The 13,867-nt window shown below is 40.8% G+C and overlaps 1 protein-coding gene across 1 annotated transcript in view; it reads left to right on the plus strand.

Moving 5' to 3' along the window:
- The first annotated feature begins 254 nt into the window (after positions 1–254).
- The window catches only part of SIAH2 (siah E3 ubiquitin protein ligase 2), a 29,838-nt gene continuing 16,225 nt past the window's right edge, over positions 255–13,867 (plus strand). Inside the window, exon 1 of the mRNA XM_083364550.1 lies at positions 255–943. Coding sequence (XP_083220676.1) covers positions 515–943 — 429 coding nt within the window. The 5' untranslated portion in view covers positions 255–514. The remainder of the gene's footprint in view (positions 944–13,867) is intronic.

The following is a 13,867-nucleotide window of genomic DNA, read 5'->3' on the forward strand; positions in this document are numbered from 1 at the left end:
GCCCTCGTTTGGCTGGCGGGGAAAACGGCGGGAGGGAAAACCCGACGAGAAAGGGTAGCAATTGCCGTGTCCGCCTGCCATTAGCAAGGGCTAGGCTAGGGCATGCTCAGTAGGAGCCGACACCGACTTGGGAGCAGCCTGTGACTACACCACCCCCTGTCTCTTTCTTGCGTCAGATTAATGTTCCGGGGAGGGGTGGGTGGGGGGAGCGGAGAAGGAACCACGCTCGGTTTGTCCGGGGGAGGAGCGGAAAGGGCTGTTGGGGGCGAAGGACTTGGCTTCGGAGCGCCGAGCTGGCCCGCGGAAGGTCGAGGCTTCTCTTTCGGAAAATTGATACACTTGGGAACGTTCGCGGTTTCCTGCGGCGCCAAGGCGAGGCCCGAGCCGGTTCTCTAAGGAACAGCGGCTCCAGGAAGACGGAGGTGGTTGTTTTGAATCCCACTGGCGGGCCCCTGCGGGGTTTGGGTGAGCGCTCTGCTCGGCGTCCGCAGTTCGATGGTTTGTTCCGACCGAAATGAGCCGCCCGTCCTCCGCCGGACCCAGTGCTAACAAACCTTGCGGCAAGCAGCAGCAGCACGCGCCATCCCCGGCTGCTGCTCCCGCCGCCAACACTACCGCCGCCGCGGCCGCCACCATCTCCGCGGCCGGAGCCGGCTCTTCCGCGATCCCTGCCGCGGCCGCTGTGATCTCGAGCCCTGGAGCGGGGGAAGGCAGCGGGGGGCCGGTATCGCCTCAGCATCACGAGCTGACCTCGCTCTTCGAGTGCCCGGTTTGCTTCGACTATGTGCTGCCCCCGATCCTGCAGTGCCAAGCCGGGCACTTGGTTTGCAACCAATGCCGGCAGAAGCTGAGCTGCTGCCCCACATGCAGGGGATCCTTGACCCCCAGCATCAGGAACTTAGCGATGGAGAAAGTGGCCTCGGCGGTCCTCTTCCCTTGCAAGGTAAGGCCGGTGGGAGAAGTCGGCTGGCACTGCCGCCGGCGAGGAAGGTGGGCGGGGAGAGGGACGGGATGGAGCGACGGGCATCGACGCTGTGGGTCTGAGCACCTGCCCTTGAGGTTTCGCCAGAGAATCGATACTGTTTTGCTAATAGTGGCTTTATAAGATTCCCCGTTCCCCCTTGGGAAGACTTCAGGTGATCGTCTTGAAACTACTTCTGATTAGAAAAGTCTTGGGCGTTCCGTTCTCGGGGGGGACCTCTCGCTCTCTAACACGCTCGTGAAAGTGAGGCGTAGCATATTTTATATATATATTCTTTCCCTGGCATTCATTCAGACAACCAACCGTTCCGGTAGCTCTTCCGCTTAAGCATTGCGTTCTCTTTATTCTTCGTATTGGACTGGGCTTCAGCATTTCACGAAACGAAACGATCTGCTGAAGATTTCTGCTCACAAACCATCTGCCGGGTGAAAAATGAACTCGAACAGAATGGTTGCTACTGCATTTTCTAGGGAAGAGACTGAAATTGAGGTAGGAAGGCACCGGATATAAACCTCACCTAGACCACGGATGTAACCAAGTCAATATTCCTGTCTCTGCTCTTGATACTTGTTCTATATAGGCCATATAAAGAAGTATCTTAGGTCAGCAAGTCCTCAAGCAGGTCCTCTTCAGTTGTACCGGGGCTGCCTTTGGCCGTGGTTGCTAAGAATTCCTGGAGTTGCAGACCTATTTACATTTGAAGGATATCAAGTTGCAGAATGCTGCCCTAAAGGACTGTTGTAAAAAGATTGAATTAAATGCATGTAAATACTGGAGTCTTGAGGATTTAAAAAATAGGTATGCTGTATAATCACTAACCTTGTTTCATAGATCTTTACAGCAAACTTGTCTCCTTAGGTTATGCTGGTGGGTGGGGGGGGGGGGGGAACCAGGAACTTGCAGGTTTAGTGCCATAATCTTTTTTGACTGTTTGGTTCTTAAAGGTGGTGCTGGCTGATTTTCTTATCATTCCTCCCCCACACACACACAATGTTCCTCACTGTTCTTACAAATCTATAGTAAATCTCTCTATATAAATAGGAAGTGTGAGGTTTCTTAGGAAATGCAGATAAAGCTTCCCAGCCTAAATGAGAGACTCTGTAAATCAGTACTAAGAAGGAAAATGAGAAAAATATGAACGTTGCTAATCTAAGAAAGACAAAGCTCTGTGAATTGGAAATCTGGCTGATTTGGATAAGATATGAAATCAGTCTTGGATGAGATTGCAATGCTATGGAAAGATCAGACTGAATGCTTGTAGGTTCACTGCCTGGTGAGTTGCAAAGAATTGCTGTGGCTAGAAAATATTTTTGCAAGCTTCAGCTTGAACAGCAGTTGTGGCTCTCTGTGAAACAATTGAGAATGGCTTGGATAATCTCTTCATTAATTACAAACCAGACAATAGCAAAGTATTTTAAGAGGCGGTGCTTGTGTAACTTCAAAGTGCAACTTTTCTGATGCTGGCAAAAAGTTGGGAAGCAATCAGATTTTGCACCAACTGTATTGGCTTCCCATAAATTGATTCTACTTCAGAAGTGCTAATGTAAATAAAGCAATCCCAATCCTAGGCAGGACTATTTGTAGGATATAATTTTTTCTTATATAATCTTGCCTACACTTGCAGAATTGAGTAGAGGATATTATATGAATGTTCACCAACACTAAGGTTTATTAAATTGACATGGACAAGAAAAAATGTTGCAGCCATTACAGAAAAGGCCCTGTGGTCTATCCCTTTCAATTCAAATGTTAGGTGAGCTGCAGAAATATTTCAATTTAAAACTTCCTCCGGTTAAATTCATGGCTGGTCTTCAAATTTAAAATTGTTTTTCAAAACTTTCTTATGCTGGTGACTATGGCTATTGTCCATATGTTGTTTGATGAAGTTGTAGCAGTGAGAAGCTCCTAAAGCACTTTAAATAATAACATGAAATAAATGACCTAGTTAGTGAAGGGTGGGGAGGAAATATTCTTAAATATCTGGGAAGCATCACTGTTCAACAGCTACAAAGTAATATGACTGGTAAAACAAGAATAAATGGAGCTACTTTAAAGCGTAGGTTCTCACCACTTTGTATTAAAAGCTTAACAACAGTTCAGTGAAATGCATCATAGTTAATGGACGTCCTACAGTAATCCAGCTAGACACTTTTACAGACCCCCTTGGGATGATGCTAATCTCTATGCTATAGTATTTAGTAACAAAATGTAATATATCATTTAAGCAATTACTATCCACCTGGTGACCTTCATACATGTGAACATATCCATTGGGCATGTTAGCTAGAAAAAAATGGGCATAGTGATCTGATATCTGAAAGTTTCTTGGTTGAGGAAGGTTGCTTTAAGCTGTTTGTGGCCTGAACGAGTCCTCTCTGGATCTCTCTTCCTTTTAGTTGACTATTTAATATCCTTACACCTTAGGATCCTTCTTCCAAAACTTTTACCAGATATTATCAGTTTAGGTTTTTAAAATATGTATCTTTTTATTTACTGATTGCTATATGTCTTCATGCAGATATGAATGAACTATCCCTTATAATTTCTTTGGGTTGGGGAACCCATTTTAGTTCTCAAATGATAGACACCCAACCATCAAAGTTCATTATTAAATAAAACGTTTATAGCTAGTCAACATGGTGAACATGGATTCCACAATATAGCACTAGTCCCATAGGATCCTTTTCGTGCTATTTATTGCTTCTTCTTTAAAATGTCTCCTTAGCTCTTTCTGCTTTCACGATACTTTTACTGGAGGAAGCAGTTGCTGTATTGCATCTAAGTGATGGCAAGGGGTAGAGCTTTATTTGACCCCTTTTTTATCACTGCTAATCTCAAAAAGCCAGTCTCTTAACTTGATATACTTGGTATCAGTTTCCAGTGTCTTTTGCTCCCAAGAGTTAGGTTTAAGCTGATCAATATGCACTCTAAACCTTCTGAAGTGTCATTGAGACAGATCTTAAGGTCAGCTGATAAAATCAAGATTGAAAATGTTACTTAAGTTGTCCAGAGGAAAGGCTCCAAAGAAGAAAAGAAAGCTGAGGTTGAAGAAGAAGTGTTCTCCTACTGATCACCAGGTATGAATTGAAGGAGGAGAAGAGACGTTAGATACAATAGCTGATTTTCTTTCATTTAGGGAAAAGTGTTTCGGGTTCCATGTTTGGGTTCTCTAGTTCAAGGGTAAAACATATTGCTTCCTGAAGATGTTAGGCAAGAAGACTGAGTTAGAACTTAAGCTGGACACTTTCTGACATTCTGGGAGTCTTGGATTAGATGAACGCATGGTGTGATACTTAGGTCTAGTTCTGCTCAGCATAAGAAGCTTATGTTAAAGGTAAAGGTTCCCCCGCACATGTGTGCTAGTCGTTTCCAACTCTAGGGGCCAGTGCTCATCTCCGTTTCAAAGCCGAAGAGCCAGCGCTTGTCCGAGGACGTCTCTGTGGTCATGTGGCTGGCATGACTAGATGCCAAAGGCGCACGGAACGCTGTTACCTTCCCACCGTAGTGGTCCCTATTTTTCTACTTGCATTTTTATGTGCTTTCGAATTGCTAGGTTGGCAGAAGCTGGGACGAGTAACAGGCGCTCACTCTGTTACGCGGCACTCGGGATTCAACCCGCCAAACTGCCGACCTTCTGATCGACAAGCTCAGCGTCCTAACCCACTGAGCCACTGCGTCCCTTAAGCTTATGTTATACTGAGTCAAACCATTTGCTCAATTACTTAACTTGTCTTAGACACTGAGGGGTATAGTTTCCATTAAATTAATTTAATATGGACTGTGGTTAGGAAAGATAGCAGCTATGGTCCAAATCAACTGGAGAACATTGATAGAGGAAAGTTTTCTTACATTGACTAAGGGTAGCTCTCAGTGGTTTCAGCTGCAGATTTTCCCCCCCAGATCTATCTAATTTAGGTATTTCCAAATTTAACTGGGAATATTTTTCATGTAAGCATAGGTGCTAGTGTTGAACTAATGGAACTTTTTTCCCATTAGGCTACTCAACCTATCAAGGATGTCATAAGACCTGTCAGGTATCAATCAGCTGTTGTGTCACCAAGAGGAAAATACTTTAGCAAGGAATTTGACAATGTACATCAAGTCATTCTGATCAGCAGATTACCCTATGAAGACTGAATGGCATGACATTAAGAAGATAGCTGGCTTGAAAATTGTACTAAAAGAGCCCATCAATCAAATTAAAGTGGTATCACGTGGACCATCCCAAAATTCAGGCCTTGGTTTTCTTTTCTTCAGTATTTTATTAGAAATGAATGAAGAGGTGGAGAGAATGCTTACCAAATTAACTGGTTGTACAAAACTGAGTGTACTAGCTAATACCTTAGAAAAGAGAAATGAAATGTCAGAAAATAACAGAGCAACATTTAACAGTGAAAAATTCTTCAGTTGGGAAACAAAAATCTGAAGCACAACTACATGATAGGGAATACTAGCTTAATAATAATACTTACAAAAAACAGATTAGCAATTGATTTCAAATTAAATATGACCCAGATGTGTCATGTGGTTGCAAAAAGGACAAATACAAAATTGGGCTATGTCAACAAAAGTATTGTCCAAATCACAGGAAGTAATCATTCCATTGTATTCTATGTTGTTCAGACTCAGTTCAAGTGCATCAAAACACCCAAGTTTTAAAATGGATTCAGAGAAAATCAATGTGAATGATTGGGGAAATACAAGTTAAGGTTCATGAAGAACAGAACAAAGGAACTGGGTATGCAAGACAATTAAGATTTTTTAGTTGTCTTCAAGTGCATGAAATGATGTCACACAGAATATCGAGATCTCCTCTCTTTTTATTAGAGTTCAGGCATGGAATAATGGATCAAAGTTATAGGGAGCCAGATTTTGATTGAATAGGAACAAAACTTTCTCTAACAGTAAGACCAGTGAGATGGAATAAGAACAGTGAGACTAGAAAAGTGGAGTAATTGGTGCCAATGTTGTACTGCTCTACTGCTTGATTGGATGTGTTTAAGTGAAAGCTAGACAACCATTGGTCTTGGGTGCTTAGGTGCTTTGGATTCCTGCTCTGACCAGGAGTTGGACCTGATCGTGTGAAGTTCTCTTCCCACTTTATGATTCCATGAAATAGCAAAGGAGCTTGGTAGAGCTTATGTGAGCCACTATGGACATCTTATGCACATTGTTTGGATTGGCATAATGCAAATTAAACATGCTGAAGGTAACTATATGGGGAAAGTGAATCTAATTTATTCAGGCAAAATTATAATGATTTACATGCTCATTGCCATTTATATTGTAGAGGCCCTTTATTCTGCAGAGCCTTCTGTGTTTATAATTTCTTTTCAGTAGGAATTATAAATACCATTAAAAATCAAGCACACATTCAAAATGTGTTTAATAGATGCTGGTTTCAGGCTTAATATATGCTAATAAACTGTTGCTCAATTAGGAATCCTGAGAAACAGAAGAAGCAAATTATGCACAATGACCTGGGAATACGTCTTTTGAACCCTGAGTAAATATGGATATAAAAGATAAAGGTAAAGTTTCCCCCGCACATGTGTGCGTGCTAGTCGTTTCTGACTCTAGGGGCCGGTGCTCATCTCCGTTACAAAGCCGAAGAGCCAGCACTTGTCCGAGGATGTCTCCGTGGTCATGTGGCCAGCATGACTAGACGCCAAAGGCACACGGAATGCTATTACCTTCCCACCGTAGTGGTCCCTATTTTTCTACTTGCATTTTTATGTGCTTTCGAACTGCTAAGTTGGCAGAAGCTGGGATGAGTAACAGGTGCTCACTCTGTTACGCGGCACTCAGGATTTGACCCGCCAAACTGCCGACCTTCTGATCGACAAGCTCAGTGTCCTAACCCACTGAGCCACCACGTCCCTAAATATGGATATAAGCCAGACTAAAAGTTCGGTTATCACTTGAAAAATTGGCAAAATCAGTTCACTTCATACATAATATTTTTCACCTGCTCATATTAAAAATATTAAAATCAAGACAAGCATACATATTAGTATCCATGTAGATTTATTTTACAGTGTTTACTTAAAAAAATCCAAAAGGACTTTTATCACAAGCCAGTTTACAAAATGAAATAAAGTAAAGCAAATTACACAAAGTACATACATAGTAATCAGCAGGTGAAAGTCCAATTACAATAGGAAAGGTAGCAATATTTGAAAAATAAAATGGATTTTTTAAATAGTTGGTTTAAATAATTGTCACCTGAAGACAGCAAAACTGGTGCCAGCCTTACTTTCTTGGGAGTGAAAATATTCAACATCTGAAGTCCTGAAAAAACTTTTGTAGCAAACTTGGGTGATAAGAGTGAGAAAGTGTATTATTATTGTATCTGGTCACACAGTCAGCCAGATGTTTAGATTTGATTTGGTATTTTTATCCACCAGTCGAATCCTTCCCAAGAATTTAGGATTGATCGATGATATTTGATGGTGTTAAAGGTATCTTTCAATTTCATTGAGGGCCGCATCAGCATTGCGGTTGCCCTCAGGGGGCCGGGTGGGTCTGGCCTGGGTGGGCGTGGCTAGAGTGCATATGGCCTACTGGGTGGGCGTGGCCAGCTCTACATTGTTCGCCTCAAGGGTGCCTATGGGGGCCTGGGCAGGAGTGGGACAGATCTGAGGGTCTCTGGCAGGAGGAGGGTCTCTGGGCCAGGGCCAAGGCAGTGGGGGCCGTTCCCTCACTCTTTCCAGGATGGCTTCGCGGGCCGCATGAAACCACTTCGCGGGCCGGATCCAGCCCCCGGGCCTTGTGTTTGACATGTCTGCTTTATAGGATGTATGCTGTTCCAAATAATTGATAGTGATTTTTGTCAATAAGTGATGTTCTAGTTCGTTTGGGATTGCACCCAAGGGGCCTATTACTATTGGCACTGTCTTTGCTCTTTTGTCACAGTCATTCTATTTCTGTTTGCAGATCTTTGTATTTTGTTATCTTCTCCAGTTCTTTTTCTTTTATTCTCCAGGTACTGCGAAGACCACTATCCAGACTTTTCTGGGTTTCTTATTGAAAATTGTTAATTTGAGGTGTTTTGTGGCAGGTGCTTGTCTGTTTGAATTCTAAGGTCCCAGAGCACATTTTCTATTAGTTTGTCCATTTTGTGGTCCCACCGGTTCTTGACTGCAGGCATATGATATTTCTTGCAGATATTTCATGGCTCCATAGTTGCTACTTTATCATGCAACTGCTTGTAATCAGTTTGTATGATCTTCTTGCAGCAGCTAACTAGGTCCAATGCCCCTTTTTATTCTTCAACTGTGTAGTGTAGTTGCAACATTTCATGCCCATCTATTTTCCTTGTTAAATAGGGTCTGTCAACATCACTGTGTGCATGAAGGGCATGATTCATTGTCATTATTTTACGATATTTCTATCCAGGATTTTTAATTATGCTGGAATCCATTCCATTATTCAAACTGCATATCTAATGATTGGAATTGCCCAGGTGTTAATTGTCTTGATGGCATTTCCTCCACCAGGTTGGACTTTAAGATCTTCTTCACTCTCCCTATATATTCTAATCTTTTTTACTTCAGTGTACTTGATGTTGTCAGATTAAATGATGCCCAGTTGTTTGTAATGGTGGTCTTTAGCCAGACTCTTGATATTATTTCCATAGGGCATCTTGATTCCTTCACTGTTTTTACTCTGTTGATGGTAAGGGTGGTACGTTTGTCCAGGGCAAACTCCACTGCAATATCTTGGCTGTATATAGAGACTGTGTTGAGCAGCTATTCTATTTCAGATGGTGCTTGTCCATAGAGCTTCAGATCATCCATGTAAAGGAGGTGGGATATTTTCCAGATGTTTCTGATATTTGACAGCCATAGTCTGATTTGTTCAGTATTGTTGTCAGAGGAATCACTGCAATAACAACAGTAGTGATGATAGTGAATCTCCTTAAAAAATTCCTCTCTTGATAGTAACCTCTCCCAGGCTATCACCATTGATCGGCAACTGTGTCTTCCATTGTTCCATTGATCTTTGCACAAAGCTTCTGATGTTTCTGTTGAGTAGGTTAGTCTTTGGCAATCTAGTGCCTTAGAACTTTACTTATCCAGCATGGTCAGTATCAGCATTGGCTGGAAATTTGGTGAATTGTAGTGCAGTTCACATGGAAGACCTTAGGCTGGAAAAAAATGAATATGAAACAAAGCCATTTATATGCATAATTACGTTTGCTTTAATACCAGCATCTTGGAACAGGTGGTTTCCCACATTGGTGGGAACGAATACATCTTTCACATTTGACATTCAGAGCTTTTTGTCCCCCTATTTGCATTTCCTATTCTTACATATCTGCTTAAAATCTATATTGCTTGTGGTCTATTATTTTTAAAACTCCTGCCTTGCTTCTTGAGTCATCTCTCTTCCTGACTATATTTGCCTCAGAATTTGACTGATATGAGCCAGAAGGCTATAGCACTTCCCTCTGACCCGCCTGTATGTGTGAAAAAGATTTTTTTTTCATATCTGCCTCAGTTAAGGGCAGCACTGTCAAACTTTTCCAATGAAGTCAGGGAGAAAATCTTAGCTTTTTCTCCTGCAAATTTGAACGTTCTATATCTGCACAAACCATATAAAAACAGATTCATTAGCACTGAATCAAAATAAATATGTATCCAAAACACCCTTTAAGATTATTTCCTTGAGCTATTTCATTTTGTTAATAACCTGGATAAGAAATCCCTAATGGAAGGCAGGAATCTGTTACCAGAAAGTTTCTATAAATTGACTTCATGGGATCTAAAGGCAAATGCTACTAATTTTACCTCACCTCTTAGTTTTGAACTTCACATTTTGAACTTCAACTCTAAGCACCAAATCCACTTATTTCATTCACACTTGTGTTTTGTGTTTTCAGGTTTACAGTTAAAACTTCTGAAATCATTTTAGAAGTGGGCAGTATCAGTTGCAGAGGAGTTGGTGCAAGGAAGGCAGATTTCACTTTTCCTGATCTAACTTACTAAGGAAACCGACCTATTTGTATCTGTCAAATATATTTGTGGGTATTAAAGAAGGGATTGTATAGTACAATTGATCTCTATTGGCCAAGAAAAATCAGTACTATTTATTAACCTTTGTCAGTTGTCCATTTAAGCCCACATATTTGGAAGAATGAGAATTATTCTTCCAGGTTAACATAAGTGTGTTGCCAAAAGCATTCAAAACAGTAGGCTCATGTTACTGTTGCCTAGATAATGTCATTGTGTCGTGGTCACCCAAAGAGTTAATAGCCTCCAAGGAAAACAGGGAAATCATAGCACATTACTAGAAGTACTAGTTTTTCCTGCTTGAGAAGAATACCATGGGAAAAATGCAGTTCATGTATAACATAATTAGAGCAGATTTTTTTATTTTTTTTATTTTAATTCCATTTATATCCCGCCCTTCTCCGTAGACTCAGGGCGGCTTACAAGCTTAGCAGTAGCCTTCATTCTATGTATATGCCTGCTTATTAGGCTTTTCACACACACCCCAAGCGGCATTATTACAAAGTCAGCTTATTGCCCCCAACAATCTGGGTCCTCATTTTACCTACCTTGGAAGGATGGAAGGCTGAGTCAACCTTGAGCCTGGTGGGATGCAAACCTGCACTAATTGCAGGCAGCTGGTGTTACTTAAGGAGGCATTAGCCCACTGCTCCACCAAGGCTCAGATAACTGATCTCAAAATTGTGTTGGTCAACCCATCTATCTTTTAAACTGATTTACAGTGATCACAATACACCAAACTTTTATATTATCAACCAACTTAGCTATCTTGAGATCTGTCCCAGCTAGATGTCAGAACCAAATTGACTTTGGCTAGTCTCAAAAAAGCTAAATAGACTTGAATTGGCTTAGTACTTGGATGGAAGCCTACCAGGAACTCCTAGGCTAGAAGCTGGAAAAAAAAACATTCCAAATGTAGAAGTAGTACATCACTTTTCTATAGCAGGTCAGAAAGCTGCACAAATTTTTCCCTGAAGTCAACAACTGACAAACTTCTCTTGAAGGAGCTTTTGCCTTCTTATTCACTCTGTATGAGAGTTCTAGGAGGACCCCGATCATGAAAAGCAAAAGCCAAAGTTGAGATGAATCCAGAGAACCTCAACTCAATCATCTCAATCATTTTAACTAATTAAACCAATTTAAATTAAATTACTGAACTAATGAATTAATTTGAAGGAGATCATTTTACCTATATATTTAAAAAAGAAGGGTTGCCTTTGCAGCTAAATGGTCATTGCTAATTTGCTTTGGAAAAGTCATGCACTTTGATTATGGGACCACTTTAGTGCTGCAAATCAGGAAACTTGGGGGTTTGGGAAGTTAGCAGGAAAAAAAATCTGTATTGATATTTTATCCCCTTTCAAATATAAACTCATAAGTAGAATCTGACTCCGTAAGAATGGCAGCACAGCTGCTTTTGGTTTATTGTTTTGGAACAATATCCAATAGTAGTGACACATTTTTTATGCCAAGAACAGAAGATATAACTGATGACCAACAGAGAGGGGTGATTAGGGCATCAAAAACAAGCACAGATGCTCTCTGTCCTCACTGAACCTGTTTCTTCTCACAATTAATAGCTTTGGAGATTCTTATTCCAAAAAAGCTGAGGTGCCCACCAATCTGTTTGCTGAAGTGGGCAATCTTTGGAATAGATTTTCAGGAACAAGTATCATTTTGCAGCTCAGATGCTGGTTTAGCATTGAGAAAGCCTAACTTCAAACCTACCCTTCGTCACAGAAATTTGCTGTGTAACTTTGGACCAGCTTTGTCTCTCAACCACATCACAGGTTTATTGTTGGAACTCCCACAGAAAAGGTGAGATATTAATCCATTTTTAAAGAAATCTCCTAACTTCTGGTTAGAACTTGCCAACATGGTTACCTGCTTAAACAGGTGATTTTAACATCCGCCTTAGGTGTATGTTTGGTTAAGATTCACTCTCCTTTTAAAATTTCTGAATGCCAGGCAGCATGGTTGCCTCAATTCATGCTTCCAGGGCACCTGGCCGCACCTCACTCCTCTTTTGGTTTTTCTGTTACCAATAAATCCAACACTGGAATGTTTCCAGGGATTTCTTGTTAGAGGAAAAAAAAAGCTAGACAGCTTTAACCTGGGCAGAAACAGTAGACAGGTGACAACTAATATGATATTCTGGCTGAATGACTGACATGTGACTGAGAAATATTATACATGTCAAAGGAAATTTCCAGAAAGTTGGATTTTAAGGGGATGGGGAAGTTGTCTGAATCACATAACAACTATGGTTACCATGAAGGTCTAGACGGGTGATATCCACAGAACTGGAGTTTCAGGTTTCAGGTATTACTGACAGGTTGCACTTTGTTATTGCTCAAGGATAAATAAGAGTTCTGCTTCGGGCTTTTTGAAGATGTAAAGACAAATGCATGTGGGGTTCTTTTCCCAATCAATTCCTCCCATAATATGTGAAATTAGCACATGAAATCTAATCCAGAAACCTGGAACTAGAGACTCTTCTTAGGGGGAGGCAGAGACATCTGCAGGAGAAATCATAAAATAAGTGTTGGCCATGACTATATGATCAAAGGATTCCTCTTTTTTACAATGGGTATGAAAAAAGACACGCTTCAGTCCTGCAGTTGTGCCCCACCCCATCTTGACTAGTTTTTGACTCATTACAACTGCAGACATCCTACTCTAGTTAAATTTCTTACCTTGCTTCGCTAATCTGCTGATGCAGATCAAAATTAATGCAGATATTTCTCAAGTTATGACCACAGTTGGAACCAGAACGTCTGTCGCTTGAGTGAGATGGTTGTTAAGTGGATTGCACCCAATTTTATAACCTTTTTTACTGTCATCACTGTGAATCACACAGTCATTAAGCAAACCCAGTTTCCCCCATTGACTTTGTCAGAAGTTGGAAGTAAATTCGGAAATGGCAATCACCTGGCACATGCTGGTTGCCATGGACCTGAACTTTGATCATGTGGCCATGGAGATGCTATGACCATTGTAAGTGCAAGGACTGGTCATAAATCACTTTTTTCAGCACTATTGTAATTTTGAACAATCACTAAATGAATGTTTGTAAGTTGAGGGCTAACTGGACTTGCTTTAATTGCAGCCACATCAGTCCGCTGGTTCATATTGGGTATTTTGTTTCTGATCAGCTACTATTCCAAGCTGTTTTTCAGTATTGTTATCAAGTTATCAGTATTGTTATCAAGCCAAGCATCTTCCAAGTGAAAAATGTTGCATTTGCCCACCTTAAATTTCCTTTGGCTTTTCTAGAGGACTACTTATCTGTGCCTTACCATTCTATACTGGAAAATGAATATATCATTGTACACCATTGGTCTCTTTCAAAAGCAGCTTATTCTAATACATTGCTTTTCCATTTCTATGTTCCTTTAAAATATGACTGAAGATCTTTTTGGATACTTTTGACCTGGATATTGAATCTTCATTTGCATGATTCAAGAAGGAAGGTAAGGGAGGAGACCCAATAAGATTAAGTAGTTGGCTTATTTAGAGAAGAAATCCTAATGGCTTATAGGGAGCAGGAATTAATTGTGGTGTTGACTTTTTCTATTCTGGGCTACCAGATTTCTACTGGTATAAGAGTTTTCCTCTTTATTCATATCCAATGTTATCTAGATTTTAAAGCACACATCTGAAATTTTTATCAAGTCCTGATATAAACAGAAATTCAGACATCAACATCAGAAATATGGATCGTAACTTCATTGAATGGTTATTCAACCTACTAATCTTCCTTTAGTTTTGGATTTATTAAAGTATCTTCTCTTAATCTAATTCAGCAGTTCTTCTTTCTGGTCTTAAAATTAGGGCATCTATCTAAATCAGGCATGTCAAATTCGCGATG

This window comes from Vipera ursinii (assembly GCF_947247035.1).
Source record: "Vipera ursinii genome assembly, chromosome: 5".
Taxonomy (NCBI): Eukaryota; Metazoa; Chordata; class Lepidosauria; order Squamata; family Viperidae; genus Vipera; species Vipera ursinii.